We start from the raw sequence: 13,830 nt of genomic DNA on the forward strand, positions 1-13,830 counted from the left end.
TCTGGCGCCCGTCCCAGTGCGGGCTGTATCTGCAGTTATTGGTTATAGTTACACACAGGTTGTGTTGAGTTCAGTCAGTTTGTGACTGATGTTGATCATGCCGTTGCATGCGTTGTTGTTGAATGCCATGTTATACGGCGTGTTAGTGGTGTGTGCTGGTATGTATCTCACCTTAGTTTAAAATAATTAAATAAATCCTTTTCCACAATATGTCCGTCTCCCTGGGCACAGTTCCTATAACTGGAGTCTGGAGGAGGGGCATAGGGGGAGGAGCCAGTTCACACCCATTCAAAGTCTTATAGTGTGCCCATGTCTCCTGCGGATCCCGTCTATACCCCATGGTTCTTGAAGCATCCCCATCATCCTCTACGGACTAAGAGAAAGGGATTTACCGGTAGCTATTAAAATCCTATTTTATAGTCAAAACTAGCAGTCTGACAGGGAGTATGACAGGGGAGGCTCTCCCTCCCCTGCCTACCCTGACTGCACGTCCCAGAAGTACAGTTGTGGGTCATGGAGTATATTTGACAGATTGTTCTTAAGTTGCGAAAGAATATAGGGAGCAAGCAGGGTTGTAGCACAAAATAAAGTCAGGGGAGTAAATATTAGTAAGATTTTGATTTAAATGTGACATTTGAAGGAGATGAAGTTGTGAGATTGGAATAATGTAGTGAATGATACCGAGAGGACGTTTGAATTTAGGGCCTGATTTATTAAGGACAGCAAATGCAAAGTTGCTCTCAACAGCAATGCAAATGCAGGAGGAGGTGCATACCACCTCCTCCCTGCATTTACGATGCGATTGCATATGAGATGAACATCACGACCATCAGTCGAGATGTTCATCTGCAACGGCATGCTAAGTAAGCTTCAGCTTACTCAGCCTTGTCGCAGTGCGGCTTACGGGGCCAAGGTATCTGCATCTCGTGATGCAGTCCTTGACCTCGTCACTCCCGGAAAACAGGAGCGACACACTCCCATTTTCTCAAACTCCGGACGCTCCCTTCCGTCCATGAGTACACCTCTGCCTGTCAATCAGACAGAGGCATTTGCATTTTAGAGAAGAGATCGCAAGACCCGTTCTGCACGTGCGCAGCCCCAAAATTTCGCCTTAATGCAGTTAGGATCGCTTTTGCAATCATTACTGAATTAGTCCCTTAGAATTCTGCAATCTGCATATAATGGACAGTAGAGCGATAGAGAAGGTTACATTAAATCACACAGTGAAAATGCAAGACTGTACAGAACAGATATTATTTGAGCAGTGAGGAAAAACTGCAGAATGTGGCTTCTTGAATATTTTGGGTAAACTACTGTATTCAGATTCATATACACCAAACATGAGGAACAGGGTAAAAATCTGGATTACGAGCTGTGGTAGGGATGTTTGTTGATAGAGATTTCTTTAGTGATGAGCAGGTAAGGGGCTAAATGTAATAGACTGTGAGCTGCCAGACGTGTGGGACTTTGTGTAAGTCTGGGAAGACTAGCACAAAGTCCCACACCTCTGGCAGCTTACAGGCTATTACATCTAGCCCCTGGTCTGGATATACATTGATCTATATGTTTTTTTCACGATATCCGTTTGAATGGTCGAGCATGTTATGGTCGACAGTCATTAGGTCGACCACTAATGGTCGACATTGACATGGTCGACACATGAAAATGGACGCCATATGGAAAAGGTCGACATGGCTTTTTTTTTTAAATGACTTTGTAATTTTTCATACTTTACCATCCACGTGGACTACGATTGGGAATAGTAACATGTGCCAGGCGCAGCGGTAGCGGAGCAAGGCACGTTGCCCTCGCTCGCCATGCAAGGGGATGCGGTACACATATTGGGGTTCCTGGTCATGTTACGGAAAAAATTACATAAAAAACGGTTCAAAAATCCATGTCGACCTTTTCATGTGTCGACCATTAGTCCATGCCGACCATTAGTCCATGTCGACCATAGGGGTTGACCTAATGACTGTCGACCTTAACATGGTCGACCATTCATACCGGAACCTTTTTTCACACATGCCTGTTGAAATTAATTGAAAGATGGGGGGGGGGAACGCGCAAGAAGAAGGAAAGGTATCCAGTGTGGGTAGTGTATCTCCTGCCTAAAGCTGGTATTAACAATGTGTAGGAGGAACCACCACAGCAGCTTTGTAGGAGGACGAGGAAATAGTCTTCACACTGCGACACATCAGAAATTATCCCCCTTTACTGTTTAATTGATGATATAAGGTATTGCTCTAGTAGAAGTATGTATGTAAGTCAATGTGTAGTGAAGAAGTGAGGACGGTTATGGATCAGTGGGTTGACAAGGATTAGGTCGACCATTATTGGTCACCATTGACATGGTCGACACAGGTAAAAGGTCGATACGGGACAGGTTGACACATGTAATGGTGGACATTACTTTTTTGGTGTTGTTTTTTGTGTAACATGACCAGGAACCCCAATTAGTGCACCACGTCCCCTTGCATGGCTCGCTTCTCTCGTCCGATTGCTATTGCCAATCATAGTCCTCATGGATGGTAAAGTGTGAAAAAGTCACAAATATTTTTTTTATTTTTTAAGAAAAGTCATGCCATCCAGATACCGTAAGGACCTGAGAGTCTATAGTAGAGTGCCTGGTTATGTTATATCGAAATCTTCTAGAAAATATCTGTTGAAGCAAATTATTATATATTATTTTCAAACAGTACTTGTGTCTTTTCTGTGTATATTCAGTTTCAGGAAGTGTGTCCACTGTGTCTGGAAATGATCTGTCCACAATGGATAATGATGCGTGGGATGGGAGTGATTCCAATGTTGGTATGATGTGCCAGAAAATCAGCAAGGAATTCACCAGAAAAATTCAGGTATTTTAATATTTTTATGCACATATCTGTGATGTGTTGTGCTTGCTATGGGTAATAGCTGGTTTTCCAAGGGTATGAGCTCCATTTGAGATTAATTCTTTATCTGATTGCCATGCCTTGAGTTATTTCTGCTTGTTTTCCAATCTTTCCTTTTTTTTTGCTATTTATAATAAATGCGCAGAGACCCCCCTAGAGTGGGGGAAAACCTTGTGCTATAGGACTGACGGGTTCACTACGATATGCCGGCGGTCGGGCTCCCGGCGACCAGCATACCGGCGCCGAGAGCCCGATCGCCGGCTTACCGACAGTGTGGCGAGCGCAAATGAGCCCCTTGCGGGCTCTCTGCGCTCGCCACGCTACGGGCACGGTGGCGCGCTACGCGTGCCACACTATTTTATTCTCCCTCCAGGGGGGTCATGGACCCCCACGAGGGAGAATAAGTGTCGGTATGCCGGCTGTCGGGCTCCCGGCACCGGTATGCTGGTCGCCGGGAGCCCGACCGCCGGCATACTGAAGACCACCCGGACTGACATATAACTTTCTTGCCAGACATGTCTATACAGCAGAATACACACACAGGAGCAGTGAAATATACACAGTAACTCAGTTTACAGCCTGGATGGAGTGAGACAGAGAGGGAGAGAAACCAGCACACTCCTGTCTCAATCAGCTAAAGCAGTGCTTTGCCGGGCAGAAACTAGAACCTTTTGCTCCCCCCCCCCCCCTTCTACAAGACCCCCTGCCACCAGTATAAGGTGCTTTAGAGGGTCCCTGGAGGAGCAGCTCTTCCTTGCATGCAGCTTGTAGTGTGATGCAGCAGGAAATGGGGCCCCTGAGCCCTTGGTCCTGCTCTCAGTCTTGTAGAAGGGGGAAAGCAAAAGGTTCTAGTTTCTGCCCGGCAAAGCACTGCTTTAGCTGATTGAGACAGGAGTGTGCTGGTTTCTCTCCCTCTCTGTCTCACTCCATCCAGGCTGTAAACTGAGTTACTGTGTATATTTCACTGCTCCTGTGTGTGTATTCTGCTGTATAGACATGTCTGGCAAGAAAGTTATATGTCCGTCCTATAGCACAAGGTTTTCCCCCACTCCAGGGGGGTCTCTGTTGTGTACTTGGTGCAGTCTCCCTTCACAGGGAAGCAGCACACTGGAACCAGAAAGGATAATCAGGAGAAAGTCATGTAGCACAAAGCTTTCGCCTCCCCCGGGGGGATCTCTGTTGTGTGCACAGTGCAGCTCCCCTTCACAAGCGGCACTCAAGAGCCAGCAAGGGATGTTTACTGACATATCTTCTGTACTGGATACTGCTAGGCAGGAGAGACAAAGTCTATGGCTGGTTCTGTGTTAAGAATTCAGACAACAGTCCAGCCTCTCAGTCCCCTATGCTTATTTCACAAAAAGTATATTACCCCAGGTTCTAGTCTGTATCTGATGACGAGATGCCAGATCTGGAAGAGGGGAAGGTGGATGTAGATATGGGGGAAGGTACTGTCTCGGGGAGTGGAAGCTCTTATCTACTCTATTGAATATCCCTGATAAGGAGACAGACACAGTAAAAGTAATGTTTTTAATGAAAAAACAATATCTCCTGCTACTTTCCTATCTCAGAGGAATTAAACACACTCTTTAGAGTAACGTGGGTTAATCCTGACATGAAATTTCAGATCCCTATGAGGTTGCTGACGTCCTTTCGTTTTGCCCCTGAGGATAGGAAGGTGTGGAGTAGATACTTCAGTGTCCTGGCTGTCATGTAAGATTGTGCTGCCTGTGCCTGGAGCTATCTCCTTAAAAGACCCTGCTGATCATAAAATTGAGACTACTCTCAAATCCATTTACACAACAGTGGCAGTTGCTCAGTGACCCACAATTACGTGTGGATAATTACAAGGGCCATTGTTAAATGGACGGGTAATATACTGAAAGGTCTTGACACAATGCCTCAGGATGAGATTATCACACTCCTGAGACATGTACAGGATTCTGCATATTTTATGTGTTTAGCATTCTAAGAAATAGGCCTGATCAATGCACGCTCAATGGCCATGGCGGTGTCAGCGCACAGAGCGTTATGGCTGCTGTTGTGGACAACAGGCACTTATTACAAGAGAGGGGTAGAGAGCTTTCCCTTTGCGGGGCAGGTTTTGTTTGGTCATGAACTGAACAAGTGAATTTCACATGTAACGGCTGGTAAGTCCACCTATCTCCGGTCTGCAGCTTCGCCAGCTGGCCGTGCTTACCCAGGCCTCACTATGCATTCCTTTTGGGTTGACAGATGTAAGGGAAAGGCCAGAGGTACCTCCAACGCCATTAGAGGACCCAAAAGTATTCCGCGCATACCAGCAGACGCTGGTTTACAGGAGCAGTGCTCAAAATCAGCCTCTTCCATGCCATCGGCATGACTGTTAGCCACAGATTCTGAGGGCCTAACAGGTGAGAGCTCGCCTCAAATATTTCAGTCACATTTAGGCAGGCTCCTTCCAGGACCCTGGATGAAAAACCTACTCTCCCAGGGCTACAGGTTAGTGTTAAAAACTCTCCCACCTCACAGATTCTTCAGGTCAGGCTTACCAGTTTCACACAAAACAAGAGTAACCTTGCAAGAAGACGTGCAAAAACTGTTATGGACGCAGATCATTGTTCCAGTTCTGCATCAACTCCAAAACAGGGGTTATGATTCCAGCCTGTTTTGTGGTACCGAAACCGGACGGTTCGGTACAGACGATTTTCCACCTCAAATCAATGAACCCATTTCTTCCCAGTGTTCCACTTCCAGAGATCCCATGTCTGGAAGAAGGAGAATTCCTGGTATTTCTGGATGTCAATGATGCATATCTTCACATCCCGATATGGCCGCCTCATCAGGCTTACCTCAGACTTGCACTGCAGGACAGTCACTATCAGTTCCAAGCCTTGCCTTTCGGTCTCTCAGTGGCACCGAGAGTGTTCACAGGGGTGATGGCAGAGATGTCGCTACAACTCCGCAAGCAGGGAGTGAATATCGTTCCATACTTGGACGATCTCCTCATAACTGCTATGTCCAGAACAGTTGATGGGAAAGATCAGCAATACAATATGACTTCTCACGGATCATAGGTGGATTCTCAATCTGCAGAAATCCCGCCTAGAACTTACACAGAGGCTTCGGTTCCTGGTAATGATTCTGGACACAGTGTCTCAGAAAGTGTTCATTCCTATGGACAAGGCAAAGTCAACTCAGACGATGGTTCGTTCCATTCTGAAGCCGAACAGAATCTCAGTACATCTTTGCACTTACCTACTGGGCAAGATGATGGCCTCCTACGAGGCAATTTAGTACGGAAGTTTCCATGCACGACCATTCCAGCTGGATCTGCTGGACTAATGGTCAGGGTCACATCTGCACATGCGCCAGATGATATGCCTTTCATCCAAAGCCAGGATTTCCCTCTTATGGTGGTTGCAGATCTCCCACCTGGTGGGTGGTCAACACTTCAGAATTCAGGATTGGATTATGTTGACAACGGTTACAAGCCTCCGTGGTTAGGGTGCAATGACCCAAGGGGCTCGGTTCCACGGTAGGTAGTCGGATTAAGAGGCCTCCCTTTCAATGAATGTTCTGGACCTCAGGGCGATTTACACCTACTGTGGCGTACATGGCCCGACAAGGAGGTCCATACAGCAGGGCTGCAATGAGAGAGGTGTCCAAGATACTCCTCTGGGCTGAGTGGAATGCCAAGGCCATTTCCACCATACTCAATCCGGGTCAAGACAATTCGGAAGCAGACTTCCTCAGCAGACACGGTCTGCTCCCAGGGGAATGGGGCCTCCACCCGCAAGTGTTTCAGCTGATATTTCATCGGTGGGTCTACCGCAACTCCACATGTTGACTTCTTGGCTCACCAAGAAGCTTCTGCATTCCTGTTTCAGGACGAGGGATCCACAGGCCGCAGTGGTGGACGCTCTGACAACGCCTTGGGTTTACCAGTTGGTGAATTTGTTCCCTCCAATTCCTCTAATTCCCAGAGTTCTCGAAGGACTTAATGGAAAAGAGTTCAGGCAATTCTGATTGCCCCAGACTGGCCCTGCAAGGCCTGATATGCAGACCTCCTAGCTTTGTCACTCGAAGGCCCTTGTCCTCTGCCAATTCAGGACGATCTTCTTACACAAGGGCCATTAGTCTATCCAGACTTACCACAGCTACGTTTAAAGGAATGGAAGTTGTTGGGAGGTTTTTGCCCAGGAAAAAGGTTCCGGACAAGGTTATCTCGACTATGATCCAAGCCGTGCTTATGGTCGCATCAAAACATTACCATCGCATATGGGAGACATGTTCTCTTAGTGTGAGGGTCAACAGTATTCTGCTGTGGATTTTCATCGGGAACGTTTCTTGCACTTCCTGCAGGCTGTTGTGTTGGGCCTCATTTTAGGCTCCGTAACAGTTCAGATCTCAGCCTTGTCCTTTCCTTTCAGGAAAATATTGGTTGTTCTCCCAGTAGTCCAGACATTCTTGATGGGGGTCCTTCGTATTCGACCACCCTTTGTGCTTCCAATGGCGCCGTGGGATCTCAATGTGGTTCTGACCTTTCTCCAATCGGATTGATTGAACCTTTCCACAAGGTGGACATGGAATATTTGCCGTGGAAGGCTATCATGCTGTTGACCTTGGCCTCTGCGAGGCGTATTTCGGAATTAGGGGCCTTATCCTGTAGGAGTCCTTCTCTGCTGTTTCATGAGGATAGAGCGGAGCTCTGAACTCGCTAGACATTCTTGCCTGAGGTGGTGTCTGCATTTCATATCTATTTGCCGATAGTGGTTCCGGTGTCACTGGTGTGTCTGTTACACCAAAGTCCCTGGACGTGGTTCGGGCTTTGGGGATTTATGTCGAGAGGACAGCTTGTCTCAGTAATTCAGACTCGTTTTTCATTCTCTATGATGCTTCAAATATTGGTTGTCCTGCCTCGAAGCAGTCTATTGCACGTTGGTCGGTGGCTTTGCCACTGCCGAGATCTGTTCAGGCCCACTCCACACGGTCGGTGGGATCTTCCTGGGTGGCTTCCTGGGGTGTCTCGACTTGCAGTTATGCTGGGCAGCTTCTTGGCCTGTTCGAACACGTTGTTAAGTCTTACAGGTTTGACCCCTTGGCTACTGAGGACCTTCAGTTGGTCAATCAGGTTTGCAGGGGTCTCGGCACTCTCCCACCCAGTGTGGGAGCTTTGGAACTTCCCCATGGTACTAAGACCATCTCAGTATCCCCTAGGACAGGGGTGTCAAACACAAGGCCCGCGGGCCAAATCCGGCCCGCCAGACCTCGTCTGATGGCCCGCGGTGCCGCCGCCAGCCTTGCAGCCTCCCCTTTTTTTTTTTCAATGAATTTACTCCGTGCCTGCACGGAGTAAATTCATTTTAAAAATGGCTCAAGTTAAAAAAAAAAAAAAAAATGTACTTACCTTCCGGGACCTGGCCCGACTTCTTCCTGCCCCGCACTGCTCCCTGGGTGTCGGACGTGACGTCATCACGTGACGTCCGCCCGACATCTCCAGGGATCAGAGGAGCGCGCGGACGCCGCGGAGAGGAGCAAGAAGAAAGAAGTAAAAGAAAGAAAGAAGTAAAAGGTAAGTAAAGTAAATGGAGGGGGCAGATGGCTGGGCACTATAAAAGGGGGCAGATGGCTGGGCACTATAAAAGGGGGCAGATGGCTGGGCACTATAAAAGGGGGCAGATGGCTGGGCACTATAAAAGGGGGCACATGGCCTTGTGTTTTCCATATGTTTAATAAACAGTGTTTGGCAATATTTGTATGTTTAAAAAAAAATTAATGTTTGTTACCAAAAAACATTTTTCAATACATTGTACAATAATTGTACATTTGAATATCTACTTGTCATTATTCTGACTATGTTTCTGCTTTCAGAGCTAGTTATTACTTACATTATTACAAAAAACAGTAATAATTGAATGCAGTGACATTAATTTATGATAATAAAGAGTGGACACATAGACCTACAGATACAACCGGCCCTTTGATGGGGACCAAACTGCTGATGCGGCCCCCGATGAATTTGAGTTTGACACCCCTGCCCTAGGACATTAGAGAAAATAGGATTTTAATACCTACTGGTAAATGTTTTTCTCGTAGTCCATAGGGGATACTGTGCGCTCGCCTCTGTGCTTCGTTATTTTCCTGCAAGTGTTATTCTTGTGTGTTGGTTGTTGGGTCTGCTGTTGCTGTCCCGATTTCCAGGTTGTGGTTAGCGTTGCTATCCTGTTTTCAAGTTGTGGTTAGCGTTGCTATCCTCTTCTTTTGTTGTGTACTGGTTCGTTCTTTCACCACTTTCTTGTCTATTTTCCTCCTCTCAAAGTATGTCTGTCTCCTCGGGCACAGTTTTCCTAGATGGAGTCTGCAGGAGGGGCATAGAGGGGAGGAGCCAGCACACTGAAGAAATTTCAAGTGCTAAGGCTCCAATGGACCCCATCTATACCCCATGGTACTAAGACGCTCCCAGTATCCCCTACAGACTGCGAGAAAAGGATTTACCGTTGGGTATTAAAATCCTATTTTTTTTCTGTTGATGAATTGTTTATGCTTCATTTTGAGGTTTATAGAAGCTGCAGCTTATATAGGAATTGTGGCTTTATTTACTGTTTATACAAAAGGAAAAATGCTTTTCCAATACTGTATCTCCACTTTTCACAGCATCAGAAAAGCAATTTCACTGATACAAATTGAACAGTTATGGTCTTTCCCGTTATACAAAAAAAAACCCAGAAGTAACCACCAGAAAGCACATTGAACATTGCAACCAGTACTGACCGTGATGGTGAAACATAAAACATAAGAACAACAAAACAGAACAATATAGGTGTGGGGGGGGGGGACTTTGCCAACAAAGATCCGAAAGAGCCATGAACATCTGATTATGAAGCAGTAGTGGTACCCCACATAATTTTTGCAGAATAGAAGGTAGCATGAATGGAATACCTGAAATCACTGTTCATCAGTAAGCTCCACACCTAAGCCTGCATGCCATGCTCAGGTATATGCAGGGAGCAAGTAAAATGAGCCATCTAAGCAGAGCTGATATAATTTAGTGATCGAGAGCTTTAGCCAGGCATAGGGCCTCAGGTGGTGAGGGAGTCTGATGAAGTGAGTGATACCAGTGAAAGTAGAGAATAAAATGTCTCATATGGAGATAAATCCGGAAGGATTGTGGGGGCAGGTCAAGAGAGCATTGGAGATCTATGAATAAACGGACCTTATGAGAATCTACCAGTTGTCTGATTCGGGCACACCATCATGGGACCAAGATGAAAGATTCATTGGAGTAAGTCCTGATGAGAAGTTGGTACTAGACACTAAGGAGGTGAGTGAAGATGTGTCAGGCGCAAAATGACAAAAAGGTTTTCTTCCAGCATGCCATGATCACATCTAGGATGTCGAAAACCTAGTGATTTTGAATAACCACGATAACATGTGGGAAGGGATACATGCTCTGTTCCTCAATGAGAGCCCATTGTTTGAGGAAAGAAACGTGAAACATTTCAACCATGCACATGCCAGGTGAACCAAGTAGTAATAAATGAGGCAGTGCAGCAGCTGGAGACCTCCTTCTAACTAGAGATGAGCGCCTGAAATTTTTCGGGTTTTGTGTTTTGGTTTTGGGTTCGGTTCCGCGGCCGTGTTTTGGGTTCGAACGCGTTTTGGCAAAACCTCACCGAATTTTTTTTGTCGGATTCGGGTGTGTTTTGGATTCGGGTGTTTTTTTCAAAAAACACTAAAAAACAGCTTAAATCATAGAATTTGGGGGTCATTTTGATCCCAAAGTATTATTAACCTCAAAAACCATAATTTACACTCATTTTCAGTCTATTCTGAATACCTCACACCTCACAATATTATTTTTAGTCCTAAAATTTGCACCGAGGTCGCTGTGTGAGTAAGATAAGCGACCCTAGTGGCCGACACAAACACCGGGCCCATCTAGGAGTGGCACTGCAGTGTCACGCAGGATGTCCCTTCCAAAAAACCCTCCCCAAACAGCACATGACGCAAAGAAAAAAAGAGGCGCAATGAGGTAGCTGTGTGAGTAAGATTAGCGACCCTAGTGGCCGACACAAACACCGGGCCCATCTAGGAGTGTCACTGCAGTGTCACGCAGGATGGCCCTTCCAAAAAACCCTCCCCAAACAGCACATGACGCAAAGAAAAAAAGAGGCGCAATGAGGTAGCTGTGTGAGTAAGATTAGCGACCCTAGTGGCCGACACAAACACCGGGCCCATCTAGGAGTGGCACTGCAGTGTCACGCAGGATGTCCCTTCCAAAAAACCCTCCCCAAACAGCACATGACGCAAAGAAAAAAAGAGGCGCAATGAGGTAGCTGACTGTGTGAGTAAGATTAGCGACCCTAGTGGCCGACACAAACACCGGGCCCATCTAGGAGTGGCACTGCAGTGTCACGCAGGATGGCCCTTCCAAAAAACCCTCCCCAAACAGCACATGACGCAAAGAAAAAAAGAGGCGCAATGAGGTAGCTGTGTGAGTAAGATTAGCGACCCTAGTGGCCGACACAAACACCGGGCCCATCTAGGAGTGGCACTGCAGTGTCACGCAGGATGTCCCTTCCAAAAAACCCTCCCCAAACAGCACATGACGCAAAGAAAAAAAGAGGCTTTTTACTGATATTTGGTGTTTTGGATTTGACATGCTCTGTACTATGACATTGGGCATCGGCCTTGGCAGACGACGTTGCTGGCATTTCATCGTCTCGGCCATGACTAGTGGCAGCAGCTTCAGCACGAGGTGGAAGTGGATCTTGATCTTTCCCTAATTTTGGAACCTCAACATTTTTGTTCTCCATATTTTAATAGGCACAACTAAAAGGCACCTCAGGTAAACAATGGAGATGGATGGATTGGATACTAGTATACAATTATGGACGGGCTGCCGAGTGCCGACACAGAGGTAGCCACAGCCGTGAACTACCGCACTGTACTGTGTCTGCTGCTAATATATAGACTGGTTGATAAAGAGATAGTATACTCGTAACTAGTATGTATGTATAAAGAAAGAAAAAAAAACCACGGTTAGGTGGTATATACAATTATGGACGGGCTGCCGAGTGCCGACACAGAGGTAGCCACAGCCGTGAACTACCGCACTGTACTGTGTCTGCTGCTAATATATAGACTGGTTGATAAAGAGATAGTATACTCGTAACTAGTATGTATGTATAAAGAAAGAAAAAAAAACCACGGTTAGGTGGTATATACAATTATGGACGGGCTGCCGAGTGCCGACACAGAGGTAGCCACAGCCGTGAACTACCGCACTGTACTGTGTCTGCTGCTAATATAGACTGGTTGATAAAGAGATAGTATACTCGTAACTAGTATGTATGTATAAAGAAAGAAAAAAAAAACACGGTTAGGTGGTATATACAATTATGGACGGGCTGCCGAGTGCCGACACAGAGGTAGCCACAGCCGTGAACTACCGCACTGTACTGTGTCTGCTGCTAATATATAGACTGGTTGATAAAGAGATAGTATACTCGTAACTAGTATGTATGTATAAAGAAAGAAAAAAAAACCACGGTTAGGTGGTATATACAATTATGGACGGGCTGCCGAGTGCCGACACAGAGGTAGCCACAGCCGTGAACTACCGCACTGTACTGTGTCTGCTGCTAATATATAGACTGGTTGATAAAGAGATAGTATACTCGTAACTAGTATGTATGTATAAAGAAAGAAAAAAAAACCACGGTTAGGTGGTATATACAATTATGGACGGGCTGCCGAGTGCCGACACAGAGGTAGCCACAGCCGTGAACTACCGCACTGTACTGTGTCTGCTGCTAATATAGACTGGTTGATAAAGAGATAGTATACTACTAATATTATATACTGGTGGTCAGGTCACTGGTCACTAGTCACACTGGCAGTGGCACTCCTGCAGCAAAAGTGTGCACTGTTTAATTTTAATATAATATTATGTACTCCTGGCTCCTGCTATAACCTATAACTGGCACTGCAGTAGTGCTCCCCAGTCTCCCCCACAATTATAAGCTGTGTGAGCTGAGCAGTCAGACAGATATATAATATATATAGATGATGCAGCACACTGGCCTGAGCCTGAGCAGTGCACACAGATATGGTATGTGACTGAGTCACTGTGTGCTGTGTATCGCTTTTTTCAGGCAGAGAACGGATTATATTATGTACTCCTGGCTCCTGCTATAACCTATAACTGGCACTGCAGTAGTGCTCCCCAGTCTCCCCCACAATTATAAGCTGTGTGAGCTGAGCAGTCAGACAGATATATATAATATTATATATAGATAATAGATGATGCAGCACACTGGCCTGAGCCTGAGCAGTGCACACAGATATGGTATGTGACTGAGTCACTGTGTGCTGTGTATCGCTTTTTTCAGGCAGAGAACGGATTATATTATGTACTCCTGGCTCCTGCTATAACCTATAACTGGCACTGCAGTAGTGCTCCCCAGTCTCCCCCACAATTATAAGCTGTGTGAGCTGAGCAGTCAGACAGATATATATAATATTATATATAGATAATAGATGATGCAGCACACTGGCCTGAGCCTGAGCAGTGCACACAGATATGGTATGTGACTGAGTCACTGTGTGCTGTGTATCGCTTTTTTCAGGCAGAGAACGGATTATAAATAAAAGTGGTGGTCACTGGTCACTATCAGCAAAACTCTGCACTGTACACTACTGAGTACTCCTAATGCTCCCCAAAATTAGTAAATCAAGTGTCTCTCTAATCTATTCTAATTCTAAACGGAGAGGACGCCAGCCACGTCCTCTCCCTATCAATCTCAATGCACGTGTGAAAATGGCGGCGACGCGCGGCTCCTTATATAGAATCCGAGTCTCGCGATAGAATCCGAGCCTCGCGAGAATCCGACAGCGTCATGATGACGTTCGGGCGCGCTCGGGTTAGCCGAGCAAGGCGGGAAGATCCGAGTCG

General features: G+C 46.3%; 1 protein-coding gene across 9 annotated transcripts in view; it reads left to right on the plus strand.

The window, feature by feature from the left end:
- SYCP2 (synaptonemal complex protein 2) overlaps nt 1–13,830 on the plus strand; it is a 1,046,702-nt gene that overhangs the window by 989,892 nt on the left and 42,980 nt on the right. For all 9 annotated transcript variants that reach the window (XM_063959338.1, XM_063959341.1, XM_063959339.1 and 6 more), the window contains one exon: nt 2,728–2,858. In XM_063959338.1, the coding sequence (XP_063815408.1) occupies nt 2,728–2,858 (131 nt within the window). The remainder of the gene's footprint in view (nt 1–2,727; nt 2,859–13,830) is intronic.

The sequence above is a fragment of the Pseudophryne corroboree genome, chromosome 3 (assembly GCF_028390025.1).
Source record: "Pseudophryne corroboree isolate aPseCor3 chromosome 3, aPseCor3.hap2, whole genome shotgun sequence".
Classification (NCBI taxonomy): Eukaryota; Metazoa; Chordata; class Amphibia; order Anura; family Myobatrachidae; genus Pseudophryne; species Pseudophryne corroboree.